General features: G+C 45.6%; 1 protein-coding gene across 4 annotated transcripts in view; it reads right to left on the bottom strand.

Moving 5' to 3' along the window:
- The window catches only part of CGNL1 (cingulin like 1), a 101947-nt gene that overhangs the window by 31762 nt on the left and 43504 nt on the right, over nt 1–26681 (bottom strand). For all 4 annotated transcript variants that reach the window (XM_060150709.1, XM_060150720.1, XM_060150727.1 and 1 more), the window contains exon 8: nt 717–923. In XM_060150709.1, the coding sequence (XP_060006692.1) occupies nt 717–923 (207 nt within the window). The remainder of the gene's footprint in view (nt 1–716; nt 924–26681) is intronic.

Here is a 26681-nt window from a genome sequence, read left to right as displayed (position 1 = left end):
CCCATCAATCATCTGAGATGATTTTTGGGAAAATACAAATATCCGCCCTTAGCACTGGAGCTTCAGAAACAACAGATGTTCAATGGACTCAAGCACACAGTTTTAGAAAAGCCTTTCAGGTGATACTGATGGATGACCATCTGGGGAAGCTCTGTGAGAATACACCTCCCCTTTACATTTCTCCTGTCCCTTTTTATCGTCAGCTGCCATCTCTCACAGCCGTCAGTACGTGTCTCTTGCTAACAGCCTCCCACTTCTAGAGATCTGGTAAACCAGGTAATTGGTTTGTTAAGACGTGCGTGACTTCAGAAACCGTCAACCAACTGTTAAAAAAAGAATAAACAGTCACGAGTGAGAATGGGCCCGACGGTAGTGTTCAGATGGCCTTTTTGGGTGTCCGGAGGCCTCTGCTCAGTGTCAAGAGGTTGAGCACGTCTGATGTCTGGGCAAACGGGGACTCCCGTGCCTGTACCTCCCACCCTGACTCCGTCAGCCCCGTTCTAGGCCGCTCTAGAAGCCCATCTCCCATTAGGGCCATGCAGAGAGGAACAGAAGCGATGGGTTACAGAGAGGAGATGATCACGCTTGCCCTGACCTTTCCTACTCCATTATGATAATAAATCCCTTTCTGCTTCTCCAGTCGCTGTGTTTTTCGTCACATAGGAAAGAAGGATCCGGCACCGCCAAGCCTGGGCTCGGGGTCCAGCGAGCCTCACCTGGTACTTCTTGAGCATTTCCTTCGCTTTGGCCTCGTCACCTTGCAGGTCAGCAACCTGCCTCTGAAGCCGAGCGACAGTGCGCTCCAGCTCATGGATGCTTTCCCGCAGCTTCTCGTTCTCTTCCTGCAGAGCCTTGGCGCGCATCTCAGGCCCGACCTGGGTTTGCTCTGCGGTGCTGCTCCGACTGGCCAGGACCTCGATGTTCTGTTAAAGACACAGAACAGGTGAGCATGGGAACCAGGGTCAAGGCGCAGCTCCCAACTTCGTGGATGGCTGGCATTTATTAAAACCCACTACGTGCCGGGCATCCTGCTAAGGCAGGGATCAGCGCACGACAGCCTGTTACTAAAAATAAAGTGTTACTGGAACACCGCCATGCCCATTCGGGGGCACCCCGTCCACAGCCACTTTTGTGCTACAAAAGCTGTGTCAGGACTTGTGGCCAAAGCCTAAAACATTTGCTATCTGGCTCTTTACAGAAAAGTTGTGCCGACCCTTGCCTGTGTCAAGTCCTTGACATGAAATTTCAACCTTTTAACAACTCTAGGAGGTGGATACTATCCTTATCACCATTTTAAAGACAAAGAAACTGGCGCTTGGGTAGACTGAAGAACTCGTCCAAGTTCAGGTAGGAGAAAATGCATTCGGGCAGATCGAATCCAGAACCTGTTCTTATAACCACTGATGAGTTCGCTTTCCTGACCCCTCACCACGTGCAGGGCCTCTTAGTAGAAGCTCTTGATGAAGGGCAATTTCTGCTTACAGGGTTTTTTTTTTAATGTCTAACACAAAATGGAAATTAAAATTTGCTTAAATTATGGTACAGTTCACGGTGCGAGCTCTAGGTACTACCATCTGAAAATGAGCATGTGCGGCACACAATCCGTAAGAGAAAGGAATGGGAACAATTACAGGATGATTATTGTTAACTCCAGATGTCACGTAGGCGTTTTATTTTTGACTCGGCATATTAGAAGTGATGGTAAGTGGCCTTGTCCAGAATTCCACCTCTCCCAGCAGACCTCTCATCTTCTATTTCTCCACTATGACAAAGATGTCAAAACCAGTAAACCCAGCGCTCACAAAACAGTGCTGCAGATGCCTTCAAGGAAAGGAAGGCCCAGGGAAGGCAAGATCTGGCTTCGAAGGCTACGACACAGCCCACTTGGGAGAGCTATCTGCCGAAATCACTTGCTTGCATGGCCTTTCAGAAAGATCTTTAAATCTTGTAATAGTACAGGAAGCTGTGTTATCCTGAACTTAACCAATCTGAGAGTTTCAGAAACCAGAGCATCTTTTCACAACCCAAATGTTCCAGTTAATTCTATCCATCTGGGAAAGCTCATCAGAGTCAAGCTACTGAGTCAGAACAAGGTTGGCGGGCATTTCTAGGAGAACACTATGGTGCCCAACAGCTGGGATTTCTCTATTACTGTTTGGACATATCATCTCCTACCGAAACCAGCAAGATGACTGAGGAGATATGAAGTGTGGTTGAAAACCTGAGGAGGGATCTCAAGAATCCAGTAACTGGTCAGACCAGGGAAAGCAAGAGAAAAGTCCAGATTGTCCGTTCCTGCCCTAACTTTCCCATTAAGAGATAAGAGACTACAAAGCTATAGTTATCAAGTGGTACTCAAATAAGGATACACACGTAGTTCAATGGCATAGAACTGGGTGTCTAAAAATAAATCCAATATTTACAGTCAATTAATTCTCAACAAGGGAGCCAAGATAATTCAAGGGGGAAAGGAACAGTCTTCAACAAAATGGTGCTGGGACTACTGGATATCCAAATGCAAAAGAATGAAATTAGAGCCTTTCTTTGTATCACACACAAAAATTAACTCAAAATGGATCATAGACCTAAATGTAAGATCTACAACTATAAATCTCTTCTAAAAGAAAACACTGGAGCAAATATTGTGAGCTTGAGTTACGCAAGGCTTCTTAGATACAATACCAAAAGCATAAGTGACAAAAGAAAAAATAGATAAATTAGACTTCATCAAAATCAAGAACTTTTGTGCTCCTGATACCAACAAGGTGAAAAGACAACCCAAAGAATGAGAGAAAATATTTACAAATCATATATCTCATAAAGGACTCATATCTAGAATATATAAAGAATTCTTCAACTCAATAATAAAAAGATAACCCAGGTTTTTTTAATGGGCAAAGGATCTGAATAGACATCTTTCAAAGAAGATACACAAAAGTCCAACAAGCACATGAGAAGATGCTCAACATCATTAGTTATTAGGGAAATGCAAATCAAAACCATAACAAGCCACTTCACACCCACCAGGACGGCTATAATCAAAAAGACAGATAATAGTGTTGGGGAGGATGTAGAGAAATCAGAACCCTCACACACTGCTGGTGAGAATGCAAAATGGTGCAGCCACTTTGGAAAACATTTTGAAAGTTCCTCAAAAGTTTAAACAGAGTTATCATAAGACAGGAATTCCACTCCTAAGTATGTACCTAAGAGAAATGAAAACATATGGCCACACAAAAACTTGTGCAAAAACTCCACAGCAGTATTATTCAAGGTAGCCAAAAAGTGGAAACAACCCAAATGCTCATCAACTGGTGAACGGGTAAACAAAATGTGGTCTGTCCATACAATGGACTATTATTTGGCCCTAAAAAGGAATGAAGTACTGATACATGCTACAACATGGATGAAGCTTGAAAACATTATGCTAAGTGATAGAAGTCATTCATAAAAGGCCACATATTGACATTTATATAAAATGTCTACAATAGGCAAATATATAGAGATGGAAAATAGATTCGTGGTTGCGTAGGGCTGAGGGGAATGAGAAGTTGGGAGATGACAGCTAAAGGTTCAGGGTTTGGCATTAAAATATACACACTACTATATACAAAACAGATAACCAACGAGGACCTACTGTATAGCACAGGGAACTATACCCAATCTCTCTTAACAACCTATAATGGAAAAGAATCTGGAAAAGAATATAACAGAATCACTTTGCTGTATACCTGAAACTAACACAACATTGTAAATCAACTATTTCAACAAAAATTTTTTAAAAGTCATGATGTGATACATAAAAAGTTAAATAGTATGAAGAGTATGATCCTGTTTTATAAATAAACATTGATATATATATATAATTATATACATAATTTGAAAAAAAAGTACAGGGTTTCTTTTTGAGGTGATGAAAATATTCTAAAATTAACTGTAGCGATGGTTGAAGAACTCTGTGAACATACTAAAAACCATTGGTTTTGCACTTTCAATAGTTGAATTGTATGTTAAGTATCTCAATACAGCTGATTTTTAAAAGAGGAACAAAGGAAACCCAGAGGCTGAGTCGGACGGAGGGAATGGAGGAGCTGAGGTCCACCGAGGTACTGGTGAGAACAAGAGACTAAAGACATTTGCCTAAATCTTCTGGTAAAGCGAAGAACACTTCCACGTGCAGTCAGTGATCTTTCATTCACCCAGAAATCTCAGGAAGAGCAAGGATACTGAAAACCAGATCTGGTTTAAGCTGGATGTGGGCCTACCTGGCACCCTGACATGCTAGATAAAGGACGCTGTGCTGTGTTTTGATGTTTAGAACTTGGTATTTTCTCTGTTTGGAAGTTGCAGGGCACATTCTGAGTCCATCTGTCTTAGGAGGATGGATCACACAGGTTACCACTCAGCTGCCAGTGGCAGGGTCTGCTCCAATCCCAGCTCTCAATTTCACAGGCTGAGTGTGCCTCTATGGGAGCTTGTATGTGTTGAGACACTTAGTCCTGTTTTGACTATTTGTAAAACGATAATACATTTGCTCTGTGTCTTCATAGTGTGGTAAACCACATTATGTTTACAAATAAATTTAACTTAAGCCTCCATCGGCAAACCTTTCCAGAGCGGCTCCCCTGTTCCCGTCACCACCACATCCCACGTCCCCAGTCTACTATGTCAGGTAAAGCCCATAGGATAACCTTGCTCTTCCTGAAACCGTACCTGATTCACTTGCAGCAGTGCTGGAACCTAAAAGAATAAAAATCACATCCCTTTGTTCAAGGCAAGTTCTTCTCCATGACTTGCCAGCAAAGAAAACTGGTCTAGCGGGACTCCAAAACTCTTCCAGCTCTGAACTTTGAACTATGCACCACCTTTTCCAAATGCTTAAGTTTGTATCTCATGACTGTGGCAGAAGCAGGAGAACTCTAGGAGGACCAGAGCTGGTAAAGATCTACTCTGACAGGTCACTGGGGACAAACACTGCTGCCCTCACTTAATTAATTGCTGGTACTTCATTTCTGTGATGTTTTGATCTTAAGTGCTGTACGTCACAGCAAGACTAGGGAGGATGTTCCATCATAAATAAAAACCAAAGGGCACACAGTTCCTAACGATTCATTTAGCCAGATCATACCCCCTATGTAATATCTATTTGTAAAAAAGATCACGTGGATGTGTCTTTTAATATCTTACCTATTATTCATTCATACAATCAGTCAGAAATAGTTAACAAAGATCAATTCCAAATTCCACTCCAAAAGGTCGGAAACACTACCCTAGGTCATCACCACAAAGGCAAAAGTAGCAGATGTGCTACATTCTCTTGTTTTTCAAGATTGGACCATCCCTTAAAATTGCCCTGAGATCATTTCTTCACCTGTATTTACTTGGTTACACAGGAAAGTGGTAACACTGGCTGGCTGTGAAGAAGGGAATTGGGGCTATGGAAAGAAGCAGAGAGAGGTATTCCACTGCAAACCCTCTTGTGAGGATTTAAACGGTGAACTATGAAATTCAAGAAGTATTAAAAATGTTTAAATAAATATACATTTTTGTTGAAAAGACTGACTACCAAGGGGCACAGGCACTTGGAAGACAACCATCTCCCCTACCCAGTTCTCACCTCCTCCGGGCTCCAGAAACCCTTCCCCAGCATATTCACGGATACCTCTGGGCCATGAAAGATAGCAGAGCGGGAGCCGGGGAGCAGCTGTACAAACAGAGCAGAGCACCAACTCTCCCACGCTGGTTTACATAGTTAAGACATTCCTTTTCACCACATACAGCTGGGAGGGTGGAAAAGGCCCAGATGGCCCGGGACTTGCACTTACATGAGTGCTTCTCCAAATTTTCCACCCAAGCAACCTTAAAGGCAGAGAAGTCCAATGCGGGGTGGTTAGAGACACGCAAGTGACCTCAAAGAACTGCTTCCAAGGCTTGGGTTTCTCCATCAAAAATGCATGTACGCTTTGCAGTTGACACTTGTAACTTTCATTCCACCCCATGTCTCTTTTTATATCCAGATACTGTCCTTGGTGTTCCAGGAAGATGGGCCATTTCTACCCTGTAGCTTTGGCAAGCACTCTCCTCCCCACACACCCAGCACATGTACACATTATCTCAGCCTGGACAAAAGACATAAATCACCTCAAGAATGGAATTCTCAGTTTTAATTCTAAAAATGTGCATCTAGGAGTGTAGAGGAAGGAGCAGAGGATGCTGCAGTTAATCCACCAGATTAGACTCAGATCCAGGCTGTGCCTCTTTCTGGGCCCTTTCACTGGGCCTGGCCTCATAGAGCCTTGGTTTGCTCATTTGTAAAAGAGGGGAGAAGTTACCTACCCACCCCATTGTAAATATCTAGTTAAACGAGGCCATGACTCTCGTGGCCGATATTGCTATTAATGACCAAGCCAAGGAAACCCAGGCGTAGTTCTCACAAGGTCAGGACTTTGCCCGACTTACCTACTACGGTTCTAAATCCTCAAACCTGGCTTTAGACTATAAGTTGCTCATTTTTACCAGCTCAATATCAAGCCTAGATTTCTCAAAGGAGAGAAACAAGATCTTTAACAGTCTTTCCAGGGCAACTGTTCTGTCCAAATTACATGACCCCTTATTTTAAGGGCAAGTCACGTTTCTCGGTTGGCTAATTCATTAAAAATTCAGCCTCATTTCCCAATCAAGGATGGTCTGGCAAACTGATGGCAAGTAAGAAAATTCTTCCAAAACAGACAAACAGCATGTTTCAACGTGCTGAATTGCTAAATTTCCACTACTTCTGAAATAGTTGACTTTTAACCATATGCTCCAATTACTGATATAAAAGGGGGGTTGGAGGAGGAATACATAATTGTTATCACAAAAGAAAAAGCAAAACCCCAGTCTTCGCCTGGTACCACCATTCACTGCAAATAATGACTTGCTTACAAGCTGGCACGTTTTCATTCGTTAACGTCCACACTTGGAAATGTTCACACTGTCGCCTGGGGCCAGGGGAAACTTCTATCCATGATAAGCACACAACTCCCCAACAGCGCCACAAATGGCCACGTCTAGGTTGTTTTTCCTCACCCAAAGGTACTGATGCACTTCCCCTGAGCACAGAGCACACACCTCGGACAGGCTCACTCCTGACGGATGAAAAGTAACCGCACAGGACGAGGCCCTCCTGGCTTGTCCTAATGCAGACCCAACACATAAGACATCAGGCTTTACTAATTAACAGGGCCTCTTTCCACAGCCAGTTTTTGTTTCTTTTCTGTCTCGCTTTTTTGCTGAGTGAGGGAAAACAGCTGAGGCGTGGAGGCCAGGAGGCCAGAGAATGGAATGCTGGCTCGTTGGTTCCATGTCACCAGCTACTCCCACCCTCCAGCGAGTGAGGCTGCAGGAGCTCAGCTGATGGGTGCCCGAAGGGTTCCCGACGCCAGGTCATCTGCTGGGAGGTCACCACCTTTCCACAGCATGGCTGCGGACATCACTTTCTTGCCCACAGTGAGGACCGGGGTCACAGATGATGAGTCCCTTTCTCACTCTGAATGTGTGGAGAACCAGGTCCCCTGTATTACGGTTTCAGCTTACCCCTTACTTGAGCAACAGTAAACTATGGAGGAAAAGAAATAGCATCTATTTTAGTCATAAACTGCTCTTTCCCTAGTTAACTAGGAATTTCACTGGCATGAGGCCTCTGAGCCAGGACTTCTTACATTTTAATGAGCACAGGATTCACCTGGGGATCTCTTAAATGCTCATTCTGACTCAGGAAGAAGAAAGGCCGGGGCTCTGTATTTCTAACAAGCTCCCAGCTGGTGCCAGTGACGCCGGTCTGTGGGTCCCACTGTGAGGACTGAGGTCCAGACTGAGGAGAGGCTGCTCCGACCTCAGGGCCCTCCCGCAGACATTCATTCACAGCTCAGGTCCCCACTCTCCAAGTCCCTTATGCTTCTTGACATGACTCCAGTGCCTGGGATGGGGTGTCAGGCAGCTTGGGTGCCGCTGCAGGCTGTGCAGTCAGCTCACACTATGACCTATGCAAACCCGTGACCCCTCTGAACTCAATTCACATCCTTAAAGAAAGCATAATAGGTATTACTTGCTCTAAATGGGTCAGAAACCACCACCACCCCAAGAGAGATATGAGAGTTTCAAAAAGCTGAGATGCCTGTAATAATGTAAAGTAATGGGTTTCTCCTTCCTGTTTTTTGACTGCCTACTTACCATTTTTTGGTGAAAGTGGGGTTGAGCCATTGAAAAACATCATTTTAAAATCCCTACTCTAAGAGCTACATCAGAGTTTCCAAAAATTCTCTCACTGTATTTCCCAAATGCCAACACCATTTTTTCCCAACATATCTGTAGTTCAGAACTGAACTGGTCATGCAGTTGTCTCACTGATAAGCTGTTTGTTTGTGGCAACGGAGTAGTGTGTGAGGAAGATGGGAATAGATGTGGCAAAGGGAATAGTAAAGAAGGAGAGTCCACTCATTACCAAAACCCTAAATATTTTCGAGGAAGAGTTGATTCCAAAGCCAGAATAGTGGATGTATTCAATTTCCTTTTGTTAGAAGATGTGGATTCTGGACTAGACTACTCTGCTAATAAGTTACTATGTGACGACTTCAAGCAAGTCACTTAACTTCCATCTGTCCTCAGTCTCCTCCTCTGTAACATGGAATGGTCAGTCTAGCTAATTTCAATGTCCCTGCCAGCTCCGAAGTCTGGGATGTCTGGGATTGAGAATGAACTTGAAGAAACTGGGCAGTATTAGGCAACCATTAAACTAAGAATTCCAGAGGTTTTATACCTCTATAACATCATACTTAAATTTCATTTTCAAATGCGGTCAGCTAAACTCAGATGGTTTTTTACCAGTGTCCCTGCCATGGTATCTAGAGCGGAGGACCACATCTAAAGACCAACTTCCTGCCACGGAGCAGGGCTTTACTAGTTCGTTCTCTCTCCACAGTCACCAACTTGCCAGAACTCACCGAGTTGGAAAGTTATCATGCTTTATAAAGATTTTGTTTACATCCTGTTTTTTTCATTGCCCTGGTGGTGATTTTCCGGCTTACAAAACCACCTAAAAGATACTCCCTTTTAATCATATTCAATTATCCAGTTTTTCCTATAGTAACTGGGTGATTATATATAGGCTAAAAATATCATTGGTTTCTTCACAATGTCCTTGTGAAGTAAGTCAAAACATTTCCCTTTAAATGGTTAAGAAACCAGCAAAGATTTACTCTCAGAGTGGCCTGTAATTCACACATAGGTTCAAGATAAAAACTGTGCTAATAAAATGCCTCGCGCTTGCTCACAGAATCCATTTGACAAAGGTTATCATTTAAGCCACACAACAAACCTACAGAGATACCCAACATGGGAATAAAAATACCCTGCACACAAATGGGTCAAGCCATTTCCCCAAGAGGCAACACGCTCAGTAATAGTTCAGGCCTTAACATACGGTGATTCCAGTGACGAAACACCTACGATAGGCAGAGCCACAGAGAAAGGAAGTAGACTCGTGGTTGCCAGGGGAATGGGAAAGGGGGGAGTTTGGCTGTAAGGGGCTTTGTTTGGGGGTGGTGGACATGTTTTGAACTTGGATAGTGGTGGTGGTTGCCCAACCTTGAGAATATATAAACACCAGTGAATTGTACACTTTATAAAATGGTGGAAACAGTGAATTTTACATTCTGCGACTATTATCTCTAAAAACAAAACAAAACAAAACAAGCGTTCAGGCCTTAGAGTTGGCCGACCTGAACTGGCCTTGCTTGTTTGCCTCTACAGCTTGGTTTTCCCCATTGTTCTAATAATGAATGGAGACGTTATGCTGAGCACGTAGCAATGTTTCAGGCACACCATAAGATGACGACAATGGATGACAGCTACATATAAGGTCATGTAGCCCAAAGTCACAAACCAGGACTTGCACCCAGCTCTCCAACTCCTGTCTCTGATCTCTGCTACTTGCTACCAGCTTCTTCTGAGTGAGGCAGCAACTTCAGGGGAGACTTCCCACAGTCAGCCAGAGAAGGGAAAAGGAAGCTCCACGCTTGCCAGCTAGAGGCTTCAGCTATGTCCATACACTCACCCAGATTTAAACGGGGGTGGGGGGGGGCATACACACTCTTGTACCATGAAAACAGCATTTCAAGAGCTTCTCTGAAACAGAGCCCTGGGTTACAGACTTTTACTTATGCTTCTGCCTTTACTTATTTATTTTTTTACTCCATTCCTTAAAAATCCTTACAAAAATTTCCCCCGTGTCCCTGGGTCTCATCTCAGTGTCCAGGAGATTAAAAAAGCCTCACATCACAGCTGTGAGATGCCATTTCCCTCACCATGAGGGCCCATAGCCTATGCTAATCTTGTGACCAGCATGTAAAAGTTTTGTTTATAGAACCCGACATCCCCCCACGGTGCAGTCAGCCCTTCAAGGAGCCGCCGGCTGGCAGAAAGGACACCACCCGGACAATGTCATGAGTCCAGAGCTCTGCGTCACCAGAAAAATACTGGGGGGAGGGGGCAGGAAAAAGGCAGGGGTCGGACACAGAACAAACAACTTCACAAACCGTTAAAATCAGCTTGCTGTCGGCACACACACGTCCAACAGGTTGAACAGGATTTCTGAAGACAGAAGATAAACAAGCAGGTTCTCCACAGCACTGCCTACTGGGGAGCTGTGGGGATGCCTCCAAGATAAACCAAGGCTCAACCTGGAAGCCAACAGGCCTTAAGTGAGTCCACACGTCTCCGCTGTTTCCTTCTCAGAAATCTTATTTACAAAGGCTGATCCTTCAACTTTCCCATTTTATTGCTACCATATTTCCATAAATGCTGAAACGATCAACACTAAGTTGCAGAAATCATTCCATTTAAAAAATTTAAAGAGGAATTCTCAGACCAAGAACTCTTAATCTCATGACCATTTCCATTAGCGCCCCTTTGCACCCCCAAATGAGACCAATTTCCATACAGAAAATTGTCAACTTTTCCCTTCATCCCCCTGCCTCCATGGCTGCAGGAACAATGATAACCGGGGCTGGAGAAAGAAAATCTGGACTGACCTCATGTTTGGGATGGAAGAGGCTGGACCAATACCCTCACCAAGCTTTTAAGGCTGGTTCCCACCATCTCCAGGGTTAAGACATACAACAAGGGTGACCTTTATCTATTTCCTCCTTCAAAGATGTAGGCTGTTCCCTGGGACAGAGTTGAGCAGACTGGTCTCTTGCAAAAGCCCATGAATGGTCTCCAGCCCCCTCCTTGCAGGCCAGTCTGCTGGGGTCAGCAGCTAGCTCTAACTGCCAGGCAAAGGGAACAGAGCCAGAAATAGTAATGTCCTAATCCAGGGATGGTCACCCGCACACTCTGAGGTCATGTCCAAGTCACAATTTCTCAGAATCACAGTTTGGTTTTTTAAAAACAGGGGTGGTAGGGCTTCCCTGGTGGTGCAGTGGTTGAGGGTCCGCCTGCCGATGCAGGGGACGCGGGTTCGTGCCCCGGTCCGGGAGGATCCCACATGCCGCGGTGCGGCTGGGCCCGTGAGCCATGGCCGCTAAGCCTGCGCGTCCGGAGCCTGTGCTCCGCAACGGGAGAGGCCACAACAGTGAGAGGCCCGTGTACCGCAAAAAAAATAAAAAAGGGTGGTGTTACGTCCATTCACTGCATGGGTCAAGAAAAATGAAGGATGATACTGCCAAGTGTCAAAACACTAGTCACTCTATAAACAGCAAACGGTGTCCAAGAAGGAATTAGTAGGTACCACCCAGAAGTTATAGAACATACATTGCAGATTTCCTTCTAGACAGAGGCCCTGAAGGAGGCATGGTGACTCTTTGGCCTCCGTCCCCTTGGACGGTTTCCCAACCACGGCTGCTGGCAGGACTCTCACTCAGTCCCTCCGTTTCTGAATAAAGGGAGAAACGAATGTCACCTATCCTTTCAGAAGAGCTGGGAGAGACAGAGGGGAAGGATGGAATCACCAAGTCTGATCAAAGACCTACCCCAGGACTGCTCGAGGGCCAAGTCCCATTGTTTTTTTTTTTTAAAAGGCCATTTTGGGCACCTGTCATTGAGGCCCCATTAATCACCATGGTGGTCACTGGTACTTCTCCCCTCCAGGCACATGTACGATTATGCTTGCCTGTCTCCCTGAAGTCAGGTGTGGCCATATGACTCGCTTTGGCCAATGAAATGTGAGTGCAAGTAACATGTGTCATATCCAGGTACAAGCTCTGAGAGCCACTTAGTGTCACCATCCGCTCCTCCCACTGCTTCATCCCAAAGAGCCAGTGGGGCTATAACAAGGAAAGAGCATGGCCTCCAGAGTCAGGCAGTCTTGGGTTCAAATCTAGACTCAGCCACCTACTAGCCGCATGACTCCAAGGCGGTCAATTACCCTTTACTGAGCTTCAATCCCCTCAACTTTGAAATAGCAATTATCTCACCACGCAGAGACATGGGTGGGGGGTCGGGCCGGGGGAGTTAAAGGTAGTGGATGTAAAGTGTGCAGCGCGTGGCCAGGCAGATGGTGTGCGCTAAAGATACAGCGGTGACTGTAGTGACCTTCGCCATTATCTTCACCCTGCTTTGGTCGCTTACCAGCTGTGGAACTAGAGCCTCTGCTTCCCACTCTGCAAATGGGGAGGTAATGCTGTGCCCACTCTCAGGGTGGCTGCAAGGGCTCTTGTGAGAGCGTCTGTGGGAGCCGCCAGCACGATGCTGCTCAGGAAGTGAGATACCCACCATCCCCCCTACTCTAAGCCCACGCACACGGAGGGCCCAGTCCTGAGGGACTGCCCCTCCACCCTGGGTTCCAGGCTGCCCTCCACGCCCCATCTGACCAGAAGCCTACTCTCCCATCCCCAGCCAAGTCACAGGCTGCCATTTACTGGACCACAAGCACTGCTCTGCACAGGGACTCTGACGACTCAGCACACCAACTTGACCCCCGAGGTACGCACACCAGCCTGGGTGATCCATCAGTTTGCGAGGCCCCCCTGGATATTATTTGCAGAGATCTGGCCCATCCCTGGGGCCAGCTCTGCAGGAGTGAGGGGAGGTCCTCGCCAGGGCCCCTACTGACCTACTATCGAGGATCCAGAGAGCCGGGAGGCTCCTCCCAAGCCCAGCTTTGACAGCGCATTCCAGAGAGGCTCTGAGGACTAATCCACCTCACATCTAGGGAAATCTGCCATTTGCCCCAGGCCCTGGCCAAACACTGAAAGCATCCTGAACTGTGTGTCCTTAGGTGGTAGCTTAATGAAATACTATCACTGGCATTGGGACATCCCAACTGACAGTGGCCCCCACTGAAGGAACGATGGAGGTAGGACGGGCAAGTGACCCAGTTCCAGGGCAGCCCCTCACTAACTGTTCGGCCTGAGGCAAGTCACAACCTCTCTGAGCCATCCAATGTCAGGGGAGAAGGAAATAAACTTAACTTATTAATTGTATTTAAGCACTCAGCATCAATTGTCTACACTCAATAAATACACAAGTTGAACGAGGCACAGAGCCATTCGTGAAGAGTTCGAATCCCCACCAGAGTGTTAAACCTGTTCACAACTGAAACATGAACAGTAATCACGGCCTAAAGAAAGGGTCACGAGCCCAATGGCCCATCTCTATAATCGAGAATATGGCGCCCGCACAGCAGATAAAGGTTATTTTCTCTCTCTGGCCTACCAACGTTTCTATTTCGCCAGATAAGTTCAAACAGACCTGTATATTCATTCACTCATTCATATCTTATAAAGTGGTAGAATGTCAGCGCTGTTTGGTACACCAAGTTTCTCTGGTTCAAACCCCAATCTGAATCTCCAATATCCCCGCCCCCCATCTCTCTCCACCCTCACCATATCTTTGATAGATAAGCAGACATCCAGCCTCCGCTTCCTGGGGCTGGAAACCCACTACCTCTCAAAACAAGCCTTTCCATTTTCTCTCAGCTCTCAGCCATGGAAACGTCTCCTTCACGCTGAGCTGATAACTGCATTCCTACAATGTCACTGGGACCAACCAAGAAGGGCACAGTCCTTGCTGCAAAGGACAGCCTCTCAAGCGCTTGACGCCCTCATACCTCCTTCACACCATCTTACCTTGTCTTTTGGTCTTTAGGCTAAACTTTCCAAGGTCCTTCTTCACCCACTGGGGTGCAGTATCAAGTACTCTTTCAAAGTGTGGGGCCCCAAACCGAAACGATACTCCCTGAAGAGCCTCGCCAGCTGTCATCTTGATTACCAAGTACCCCTGGCTCCCAAGACAAAGTCTCCCAGCAAATAAAATAGATCCCTCGCAGATGGATTGAGACCCAAGAGGAAACCTGGTTCCTGAACTCAAGTCCACAAGCTAAAGAAAACTTTGGCCACCTCGAGATCAACATGCATCAGACCCTTCTCAGGACCCGCCCTGTGAGTGATACTGTAGGGACCAATGATGACAGGAAGGGTGTCACTGCTGGGGTCCTCCTGTTCCCATCCTTTCTTCAGATGCCAGCCCCTTTCCACTTCTGCCCACCAGGGCACCCCCAACATCCCTCTGGCTCTCATGCATTTGGAGCTCACCCTGTTGCCTCAACCCCATTCTTTCTGCTGGTGAGCTGTACCTTAACTCTTCTGGGGAAAAAAAGATCACACCTTTTTCCTCCCACACTTCTCTCCCATGATAGCCCAATCCCATTCCAGGGCTACGCCTGGGGAACTAGACCCAATTCCCCACTGGCACCAGGTGAGCTGCGGTTGCATCCCACAGGACAAGGCTCTGGGCCAGGCAGGCATAATAACATCTACTGAGTGGCTCGCTCTAGGCCTGGCATTGTGCCCACCCTATGGGCATCTCAGTTCTTAAGTTACCCCCTCCCCATCCCTCCCAAGAGAGATTCTGTTCAACCCTTTGTTTATAAGTGAGGAAAAGGAGACACGAAGCAGTTAAGTAACTTGCTTCGGTCTCAGGGCCAGCAAGCAGCAGAGCCAGGTACAATCCCAGGCATCCTGACTTGAGAGCCCAGCAGACTGACCACCAGCCAGTCGGCTCTTCACAGGCAGGGCCTGCACCTCACTCTGGGCCCCAGCCCAGCCAGTGCCCGGCACACAGTACACTCACAATTCAAGTTTAGTGAATTCATTGGCTCAATACGTTTTGAAGTGTCTAAATATACTTGAACATATCCCATGATAGTCACCAAATGCACACACTTTCCATGGCACATTTACTTGATACTTTTTTATCATCAGCACACACGATTTCCACTTTGTCATGAGCTAGATCAACTTTTGTTATCTGGCCTGAGAACCGAACCTCAATTTATAACAATGTCTCCATGAGAAAGCTCTTTCAACTTCCAAACACCCTACCTAAAAATACATTTTTAGCACCCTCCTTTCCTAAATTGAGTCCGCAGCTAGCAGATTCCCTCATTAGGGTGCTGTTTACCTTTGCGTTATTAAGAGGTCTGTCCTGCCTGAAGTCTGCCTCACTTTGCTGCATCTCTGCCTCAGAAAAGATGCCTGAATCTCGAAGGAATGTGTGAATTGGACACTCCTCACATTTTTTTTTTTTTTTTTACGAAGGCCCCATTTTCAATCCAAATTTTTCACAAAACTCTAGTTCTCTGAAGGCAAAAGGTCTTACTTAACCTGATAAATGGTTGTCCTAATTAATGAATTTTCAGTTCCCTGAGACAGCTGGAATTATTAGCTTACGAGAAGCCTGACACAGGTTCTAGCCACGCATTTTCCAGATGAGCAAACCAGGGCCTGGAGAGGTTAAAGGACTTGCTCAGAGTCACACGGTGGAATCTGAGCTGTGGCGAGAACTTGACGGACTTAAAGTTAACCACCTCATTAGACATTATCTATTAACCTAAGTAATACCTCTCCTGCTCCCTGACAACGACAACGCAATTCTGAACACACACAATCTCTTCCAGCTCCGCCTGGGAACCCAAAGGCTCCAAGGGAGACCTTGTGCTTATCAGGCCTCAGAAAAACACAGAAGAGACTCTCTTTTAGCCTTCTACTGCTGACAGTGGCCACCTGCCAAGGGGACAGGATGTGAAACAAAAAAACATCTTACATTTCCATCTCAACCTGAAAGATGCATTTCCCCATTCCTGCTCCGCCACCCAAGTCCAGAGGCTCAACTACTACTCAGTTCTAGAAAACGAGGACACCCAGTTCTGATGCACACCTCACCACTAGACTCATTCGCTGCATGTCCTCCAGAACGATCTTGCCAAGATGACACTTCCATCATGACCCATCTCAGCTCAGAGTCCAGAATGACGCCCAACACATAGCAAACTGAATTGAAACTCCTAGCCCGGCCTCCAAAACCTTTCTAAATTGACTTCACTCTAGTATTCAATCTGATTTTGCCCAAGTCTTCAAAGTTTGCAGCCAACAGCTTTTTTTTTTTTTTTTTTTTTTTTTTTTTTGCGGTATGCGGGCCTCTCACTGTTGTGGCCTCTCCCATTGTGGAGCACAGGCTCCGGACGTGCAGGCTCAGCAGCCATGGCTCACGGGCCCAGCCGCTCCGCGGCATGTGGGATCTTCCTGGACCGGGGCACGAACCCGCGTCCCCTGCATGGGGAGGCGGACTCTCAACCACTGCGCCACCAGGGAAGCCCCAGCTTTCTTTTTATACCGTCTGTCATGTTCATTTCCAATTACAGGCCTTTGTATAGTATCCAGAACCCTCTGTGGAAAGTACCCTCCAAAAAAGAATTATATAATATAGCATTTCCCAGAAAGTATTCTAGAAAACAAAAGTACTGTGGAAGATCTTTTAAAAAAATAACGTTGTGTTCATATAATTCTAAGCAATTCTTACGGTTGAGTCTTTTCTTAGAGAATCATAATCTACATTTGGCCCACATATTAAAGGCTCTGAGAGGTCCTATAATAGGAAAAGCCATTTAACTTTACCCCGAGTTCCCAATTTATCTCAGATCTACCCTCCATTCTCCATCTCCACTGTCACCACGGCCGTCCAAGCTGCCATCATTTCTTCCTGGACAACAGCAAAAGCCTCCTCGCTGGTCTCCCCACATCCCCTCTTCTGCCCTCTCCAAACCATTCCCCACACAATGGGGCAGCAGAGAGTATTGTGAATCCCAAATCGGGTCATGTCATCCCTTGCTTAAATATTTCTATGGCTTTCCTGTGCTCTTGAGGATAAAGGCAAAAACGAACAACAAACCTTCTGAACTCGGTTCACAGGGCTTACATGGTCTACCTACCTTCCCAACCCCATCACATACCACACTTTGCCTCACTCAACCCATCCTTCCACTGGCCTTTTCTTTCCACGTTTCCTCCTATATCATGTTCCCTCTACCCCAGGACCTTTGCACATCTGCCTGAAAGACTCTGCCTCTCCACATCATTAGCTCTTGCTCATCCCAATTACCACCTCCTCAAGGAAATGGTCCCTGACCTTGCAGACTAAGTTAAATCCCAGCCCCTCTCTTCCATGAGCCTTGGTACACTTTGTATTTACTTATATGACTTTTTCCCTTATATTCTCTTCCACTAGACTGTAAGCTTTCGGAAGGCAAGGAGCATGTGTCCATTTTTGCTCACTAGGTTTAAGACAGTGCCTGGCCTAAAGTAAATACTCAAATACACACACACATACACACACTGTTGAAACAATCAACCTAAAGTATGAGCAACCTATGTGAAAAAAGAAAGTATAATACAATATATTCCACAATGGAGATATACCTTTATAGAGGTATATCTAGAGGTCTGCTTTACCTCTAGACCACCCCAATCTGCGATCCTCAAGGGAAGGGCGAATATCTAGCACGAGAGGTAGTGCACCAGGGGCACAGAAGTGTCCGCTGGTGGGAGAAGTGAGCACCTCCCTGTATATCAGCTCTGCTGCCTTCCGGGAGGGGATCCTCAGGGCTCAGCTCACCGTGGCCTTGAGATGAAAGCCACTACTTCCAGATCCTGTGGGGCCTGCCCCTGTGCCTAGCCTACACCCTAACCCTCCGTTCCTGCAGAACTGCCCAATTTCTGGAAACCGCAGGCCTCTCGTTAAACCCAATCTGTGGTTAGCCACTGTCCTCAACAACACTCCTAGGAATGCCAAATAAGGAGCCCCGACGAAGACGGTCAGGTCGCTCAGGACCCTTTTCTGGGACTTTGACTTTGCTGGACCAAAGCTGAAGCGCGCGCGCACGCGCACGCGCGTGCGTGCGTGCGTGCGTGTGTGTGTGTGTCTGTGGTGTGTGTGTCTGTGTGTGCCTTTATTCCACTCGGCATCTGCAACAGGGAGACACACGCCAGACACTTCTCAGAGAGTCTGTTTTAACCAAGAGGAATCCTGTCCAGAGCCACCACGTCCCTCCACTTTCCACCCCCCAATCTAACCAGGCCTGTTCTTTGTTCCACAAAACGAACAGCTAGCTCCGCCCACCTGCCGGGGGCAGACCAGGCTCGCGCACACAGGAGCAAACAAAGAGGCCTCTTGCCCAAGACCTTCTTTCCTGTCGGCCTGACCAGTCATCGGCGCCCTTTGTTTTAAGTCACCAGATGTGCCAGGCACCCACGGGGACCTGCGGCCGCCGGGAATCTCACTCCCTGACCTTCTGTTTCCACTGCCACCCTCGTCAACACTCAACCCGACAGGACGGGCTGCGAGCGCTAATCTGAGCCCCGTTGCGACTGCTGCCATGCTGCTCGCGGAGAGAAGGTGCATCCCGTCCCCCCAGAGCGGTCCTCCGGCCTGATTCCTCACTCTTCTCTCCTCCCTGTGCCGAGACTGTGCTGCCAGCCATCCCGTCTCACCCCCACCGGGGCTCCAAAGCTCTGTCATCGTCCCCATTTTACTGACAGGGAAACCGGGGCTCAGACTCCTTAAGTGCCACGCCCCCAATCGCAGGCCCGGCTTCAAAGAGGGTCTATCCAGCTCCGGAGCACGGGCCGCCAACCTCTTTCTTGCGGGTCTTGATAATTCCTTCACAAAAGAGACCTGCTAGGGAGTGGAAGGCTGTACACAACCCAAGTATCAGGTTGAGCACAACTCTCAATCTGGCCAGTAGACAAGCTTCTTGATAACTAGAACAGTTCTGCTGGAAGCAGTCACATTTTGGTTTTAAGAGCCCACAAAGAAGGAAACACGGTGCTCTGGGTTTGTTTTTATTTAATGTATTTGTTGCCTTCGTGAGCACTTCCAGCTGCACTTCAGAACAACCCTGTGAATATTTTCCGTGAAAACACACACTTTCCTCCTCTTGTCTTTGACTCATTTATCTTATCTCCACTCCCCAGAGTTCATGAGGCTTCATTCCACAGTCAGTCCTGGTTATCAGTTTTGTTTTTACAAGCAACATTTATCTGGATTGCTAAGACGTTCTTGGCTTTCTAGAAATATGCTTTCATTTTTCTTGTCAACTAGTCACTTTATGTGCTTCCAAAGTTATGCCTCCATATGAACACAGCTGCCTTCATATCCTCACCCTTCCCATGGCATCAACCAAAGTTAAATTGAACTGGGACACTAATGCTTTATTAAAGTCAATCTACACCAGGGAAAATAACGCGAGTCATGAGCCAAATCACGTTAAACACTTCCCAAGAGTTAAGCGAATGTGGATTCACTTAACTCTCTTATTTGGTGTTTATAAGCAATTCCTCAAAATTGTTTATCAATGGGCTTCCCTGGTGGCGCAGTGGTTGGGAGTCCGCCTGCCGATGCAGGGGCCGCGGGTTCATGCCCTGGTCCGGGAGGATCCCACGTGCCGCGGAGCGGCTGGGCCCGTGAGCCATGGCCGCTGAGCCTGCGCGTCCGGAGCCTGTGCTCCGCAACGGGAGAGGCCACAACAGTGAGAGGCCCGTGTACCGCAAAAAAAAAAAAAAAAAATTGTTTATCAATAATTTAATATACAGAACCCCAAAACAGGAGGGTGGACACCTCTGTATTTTCTTAGACAAGCTGATAGTCTCTAGGGCTGACGCTTACCATCATCCTTTCCTTCTCTCCCTGGTGGTGTTCCTAGGTCAAAAGGGCAAAGTAAGGCTGTCTTTCAGAGTCACCACAGGTAATAAAACCAGAAATTCATGTTTTATGATGTTTGATTTTCAAGAAACCACCAGGTAATAGGCATGAGGAATTCTTGACATAGAAGGGAGGCCTTCTATCAAGACAGGTCAAAGCATCCTCAAGGTCTGAGAACTGGTAGAAGTCTCAGAGTCACTGCATCTTACAGTCCACGAGGAAGCTGGCAATGAGGCCAACACAAAGAAGGCTTGGTGGTTAATGAGCTGACGGAGAAAGCAAGAAGAATACTGATGACATAGTGTTAAACAGTTGCTGACAGCTTGTTTCAGGGTCACACAGGCAAGCTATTTCAGTGACCTCTAAGGAAAAACTTCCTGTAGAAACTATAGGAAAAGTCCAGAGTTTAATGGCCCCCAGGGTATCACCAAGCCATATGAACAGATCCTCTAGACTACAAAGCCCCTGGAAAAATATAAAGAAAAATAAAATAAGACCTTGCCTTCGAGGAGTTTTGCAGTGATGACAACCCTCTTCACAACTCCTGTCAGACAAGGAATGGGCAATAAACCCCTAAGAAAAGAGCAAAGAGAAAGCTACTGCGTCCAGAGAAGAGGAGCTACCTTCTGGCTCTACAGTCAGTATTATACAAGGAGCACATGGAGATATTTAGAGGGATGGCAAACTTGCCAGTGCCTGAGCTCATGCCCAGACACTCAAGCTTCCAGGGAACACCCTTGGCTGAAATCTGCTGGGTGGGATACCAGCTGAATACTGTGCACTCTCACAAGAGGATGAGGCTCACGAATGAACAGAGAAAGACACAATCCAGTTGTTCTGGGATGGAAAATGTAACATGCACCAGTTTGCAATTAGTCTAAGATGAAGAATCAGGCCCATTCCCCCCCAAACAGAAAGAACAGAAAGTTCATGGGATTGGGTCCTTTCCCAAAATAAAATCCATCCTTCCTAATGCTTTTTCATTTTCTATTTTTAATGGCCTAATCGTATATGAGCAGTTTATTATAAGCTGTTCACAAGGGAAGGGTGTTAAGTGCCGAATCCAGGTGCAGAGGGGAAAAAAGAACCAAGAGACAGGCCAGTGGCAGAGGTGGGCTCTTTCACGCCCTGGATTTCAACAGAGCTACAGCAGAGAGCTAGAGATGAGGAGAAGCAAGAGAAATCTCTGTATTTCCATCATCGATAAAGCTTTCTGGCCTCCAATTTGGAACACAGGTCCTTCCCAACCCCTTCTACTCACTCGCACACTATCCAGTTACAAAAAAACACAGAACGGCTACGCCTGTAAAACGAGTCACTAGATGAGCCTACAAATGTAACATTTTGAAATGGCAAGAGCACAGGCATATACAAATGGTGGTCTTTGGCCCCTACATTTTCTTGCCTTGCAAGACCGATTTTCTATGTGTTTCCAGGTTGATATCCCCAATCAGTGTTCAGGCATATCTCTCTGGGTGATTATTGTTTGTCTTTCTGAGTACTGTGGAGTACAACAGTGGCATATGACTTCATCCAGCACCCTCACATGACTAGGAGAGAAGCCTGGGTTTGTTGGAATCAAGATCATGTCTCATTTACCTTCTTAGCTATAGTACCTTGACCAGTGTCAATATATACAGTTGGAGCTCAATAAATACTTGCTATTTGTTGAAAAACCCTGAGTAGGGAAAGTTAAAGTGGCTATTATAACCACAGAAGATGAGAAGAATAGAATTTAAGAATTTGCAATCTCCCTGACTCCATTAAATGGTACTTCAGAGGATTCTAAAGTTTGACAGCATGCTACTCCAATGTTCAAAGCAGCACTACTGATAACAGCCAAGACATGGAAGCAACATGCATGTCCACTGACAGATGAATGGATAAAGAAGACGTAGTACTTATATACAATGGAATATTACTCAGCCAAAAGAATGAAATAATACCATTTGCGGCAACATGGATGGACCTGGAGATTATCATACTAAGTGAAGTAAGCAGAAAGAGAAAGACAAATACCATATGATATCATTTATATGTGGAATCTAAAATATGGCACAAACAGACTGATTTACAAAACAGAAACAGACTCACAGTCATAGAAAACAAACTTATGGTTACCAAAGGGGAAAGGGGTGGGGGAGGGATAAATTAGGAGTTGGGGATTAGCAGATATAAAATAGATAAACAACAAGATCCTACTGTATAGCACAGAGAACTATATTCAATACCTTCTAACAAACCATACGGGAAAAGAATATGAAAAACAATATATGTGCATAACTGAATCACTCTGCTGTACACCAGAAACACAACATTGTAAATCAACTATACTTCAACGTAAAAGAAATTTTTTTTAATAAAGTTTGACAGCATCTTGACTTATGTACATGAGTATATCTGTGAACTTTAGGGTCATCAAAAAGTCCCACCAAGCCTTGGATTCTGCATTCCATACATATGAAAGAAAAAGAAAAAAGATGTCATTTATCTCTCTTCAGTTGAATCAAGTTGATTTTTTTCTTTTTTTTTTTTTTTTGCAGTACGTGGGCCTCTCACTGTTGTGGCCTCTCCCATTGCGGAGCACAGGCTCTAGACGCGCAGGCTCAGCAGCCATGGCTCACGCGCCCAGCCGCTCCGCGGCATGTGGGATCTTCCCAGACCGGGGCACGAACCCGTGTCCCCTGCATCGGCAGGCGGACTCTCAACCACTGCGCCACCAGGGAAGCCCTCAAGTTGATTTTTAAACCAGTGTTCCTGCCTGTTGGGACCATGTTGAATCTTGGGGTCTATCATCTAGCACTTGGGCTCTCCCTGCCTGCTGCGGGTCACCTACAGACTTGATAAGTATGTTTTCTGTGTCTTTTTCATGGAAAACAAGTTAACAGGACTGGGCCAAGAGTCCTGCCATCCATCACTGGAAAACTCCTTCCAAATCTGTCTGTAACCTCCGTCTCCCAGCCTAGCAACCCTGTCAAAAGGAAGAAAGCGTGATTTGAAAAATCCTGAGATTTTTCTGACTTCCAGAGACCATCTCTTTCTTCAGCTCTTATTTGAACTTTTAATATTTCTACAGAAGGTCAAGAGAATCAATGTGACTGAACTTTATCACATGCAAATTTTATTCATTGCAAATTTAAAACCATGAACTCATCATTAAAAGCATTAGTTCCAGACCAATATACTTACTGTCCTCACCTTGTTTATTCCTGAGGTCAAACCAGACCTCAGAATCATAAATACTCATTATCTATATAGGGCTGCTTGACTAGTCCCCTTTTCCCACCAATGCAGGAGGACATATGTGCTCCCATAATTCTCAATAAGGACGTAAAATTTGGAAATGAAATGCCCATACCCAAGGGGCTATTCAAGACTCCAGGGCAGGGACTTCTCTGGTGGCGCAGCAGTTAAGAATCTGCCTGCCAATGCAGGGGACACAGGTTCGAGCCCTGGTCCAGGAAGATCCCACATACCACGGAGCAACTAAGCCTGTGTGCCACAACTACTGAGCCTGTGCTCTAGAGCCCACCAGCCACAACTACTGAAGCCCGTGCGCCTAGAGCCCATGCTCTGCAACAAGAGAAGCCACTGCAATGAGAAGCCCACGCACCACAACGAAGAGTAGCCCCCCTCGCCGCAACTAGAGAAAGCCCGCGCGCAACAACGAAGACCCAATGCAGCAATAAATGAATGAATGAATGACTCCAGGGCAATGACCTGTTGCTCTCTCAGTCATCTGTGAGCCTGAGGGAAGCACACATGTGGGCATGTCTGAATCTTAGCATCTACCTCCTCTCTCTGCTAGTTGAGTCCCTATAATCCCGAAGCTAGGAAGGAAACTTGGGTGTAATTTTCAAAATTATATGTCAAAAGAAGCTTTACTTCCTCTGAGGAAATGTTTTTTTTCCCCTTATGGACAACAAATATTGTGACACCAATCACATTTCTTTTTTCACTTTGACAGCCAAAAATCTCAGGGCCACCTTTTTAATTTGCTTTCATGATCTTTGGACTATGTGATTGCACTGTCTATTGTCCCTGCTACTCCCAATATTAACTCTACTTGAATTTATATTTCCCATGATTTTTAAATACTTATATATATATTTTTTTTATTGTATGTGCTTTTGTAAGCAACCTCAGATTCATCCTGTGAAAAATGTCAAGGTATAAACAAAGTTGCACACCTACTGCACCTGGAAATTTCCCCTCCAAATGAGAACCTAGCAGCCCTTCACCTTTGCCCTGTGCTATCATGTGGGAGTGGAGTATAATCCTGAAATGCATATGATGCCTCCAAGGGAGTAAATCAAGTTAGGCCCATCTCATCTTTTGAGTCTCACTTTCTGGGGCCACTGAGAGGGTCAGGTCCTCTAACTTCCACGATAAGAGGTACAATGGAATACTACTCAGCCATGAAAAAAGAATGAAATTTTGCCATTTGCAGCAACATGGATGAACCTGGAGGGCATAATGCCGAGTGAAATAAGTAGACTCTGTCAGACTCTTGTCTTTTAAGACAAACACTGTATGACATCACTTCTATATGGAATCTAAAAAATACAACAAACTAGTGAATACAGCAAAAAAGAAGCAGACTCACAGATATAGACAACAAACTAATTGCTACCAATGGGGAGGGTGGGAAGGGGAATATAGGGGTGGGCGAGTGGGAGGTACAGACTATTGGATGTAAGATGGGCTCAAGGATGTATTGTATAATATGGGGAATAGAGCCAATGCTTTGTAATAACTATACATGGAAAGAAACCTTTAAAAATTGTATTAAAAGATTTAGAAAAGAGGTACCTGTCTTACTGCCCGCTTTCCCAGGTTCTACATTCATCAGTCTGAGAAAGCTAAGACTTCAGCTGATAAAGTGGGCTCCTGCAGAATAGTCATTATAACTGAGGATTTCAAAGAGTAAAAGCTTCAGTGAAGAAATAAGGTCTCTTACTAGAAATACCTGGGAGTGAAGCTGGAGGGGTAGGGAGCGGGGAAGTTGGTCCCATCTGTACCATGTGAATCCCACTTGGGATAAACACATTTTTAGAGCACTTTTACTGACAGAATTTCACTGTGAACCTTATACTGTTCTCCAAAGTAGAGAGGAAAGGCATTTCTTTCTCTTCCGGCATCATGGCATCATCATCCAGTTCCTATCCAGCCTCTGAGTCACAATGTGGGCATCTTTGAGTACAGTGACCATGATAACAAAAGGTCATGCATGCAGGAGACTCATGAAATACTTGTTCCTACGCTCATTCCTTCATTTTATCAGTCAACAAACATGCCAGTGTCTCCTGCAAGCCAGAGGCTGTGCATAAATATGAATGAGGAGCTCACAATCTAGTATGACAGACAAGAGAATAAATTACTTGCAGTGCGATATGCAACTGATGTAACAGAGGTGCATGTGGTGTGCAGTGGAGAAAGTGGTGGCATTGGAAGGAGGTTGAACGGAGATGACTTACTTCACAGAAGACGTACCGAATTGGGTGTCAGAAGATTTCACCAGATAGGTTTTTTTGTAAATAAAATTTTAGAACAATTTTAGATTATAGAAAACTTGCTAAGCTAATACAAAGTTCCCATATACTTCACGTTCAGTTTCCTCTCTTATTGCATCCTACATTAGTATTGTAGATTTGTCATAATTAAAAAGCCAATACTGATACATCATTATTAACAAAAGTTCATACGTCATTTAGTTTTCCTTAGTTTATTTTTTTAAATTTATTTATTATTTATTTATTTTGAGCTGCGTTGGGTCTTCGTTGCTGTGCACGGGCTTTCTCTAGTTGTGGTGAGCGGGGGCTACTCTTTGTTGCGGTGTGCGTGTGTCTCATTGCAGTGGCTTCTCTCGTTACAGAGCACGGGCTCTAGAGCGCAGGCTCAGTAGTTGTGGCGCACGGGCTTAGTTGCTCTGCAGCATGTGGGATCTTCCCGGACCAGGGCTCGAACCTGTGTCCCCTGCCTTGGCAGGCGGATTCTTAACCACTGCACCACCTGGGGAGCCCCAGTTTTCCTTAGTTTTTAATGCCCTTTTTCTGTTCCAGAATCCCAGCTTGGATATCACATTATATTTAGTCACCCTGTCTCCTCAGGTTCCTCTTGGCTGTGACTTTCCTTGGTTTTGAAGACCTTGACAGGTTGAAGAGAACTTGTCAGGCATTTTGTTGAATGTCCCTCTATTGGGGTTTTTCTGATATTTTTCCTCACGATTAGACTGGGGCTGTGGGTTTTGGGGAAGAAGACCACAGAGGTAATGTGCCTTTCTCATGATGTCATATCAAGGGTCTATGCTATCCGTGTGATTAATCACTGACGATGCTGACCTCGATCCCCTGGCTGAAGTAGGGTTTGTCAGGTTTCTCCATGGACCCAAAAACAGTTACTCATTTCTTCCCCTCTTTCCAAACTGTACTCTGTGGAAGGAAGTCACTGCGTGCAGCCCACACTTAAAAACTGGGGAGTTAAATTCTACCTCCTTGAAAGCAAACTACCTTTATCAATTATTTGGAATTCTTCTGTAAGAGAGACTTGTCTATACTTCCCTTTTGTTTATTTATTCAATCATTTGTTTGTATCAGTATGGACCCACAGTTGTTTATTTTATATTTCGGGTTAATCCAATACTCCTTTATTTTATTGCTCAAATTGTT

Source organism: Lagenorhynchus albirostris, chromosome 1, assembly GCF_949774975.1.
Source record: "Lagenorhynchus albirostris chromosome 1, mLagAlb1.1, whole genome shotgun sequence".
Taxonomy (NCBI): Eukaryota; Metazoa; Chordata; class Mammalia; order Artiodactyla; family Delphinidae; genus Lagenorhynchus; species Lagenorhynchus albirostris.
The sequence above is the reverse complement of the archived record's forward strand: the minus strand, read 5'-3'. Positions and strand labels throughout refer to the sequence as shown.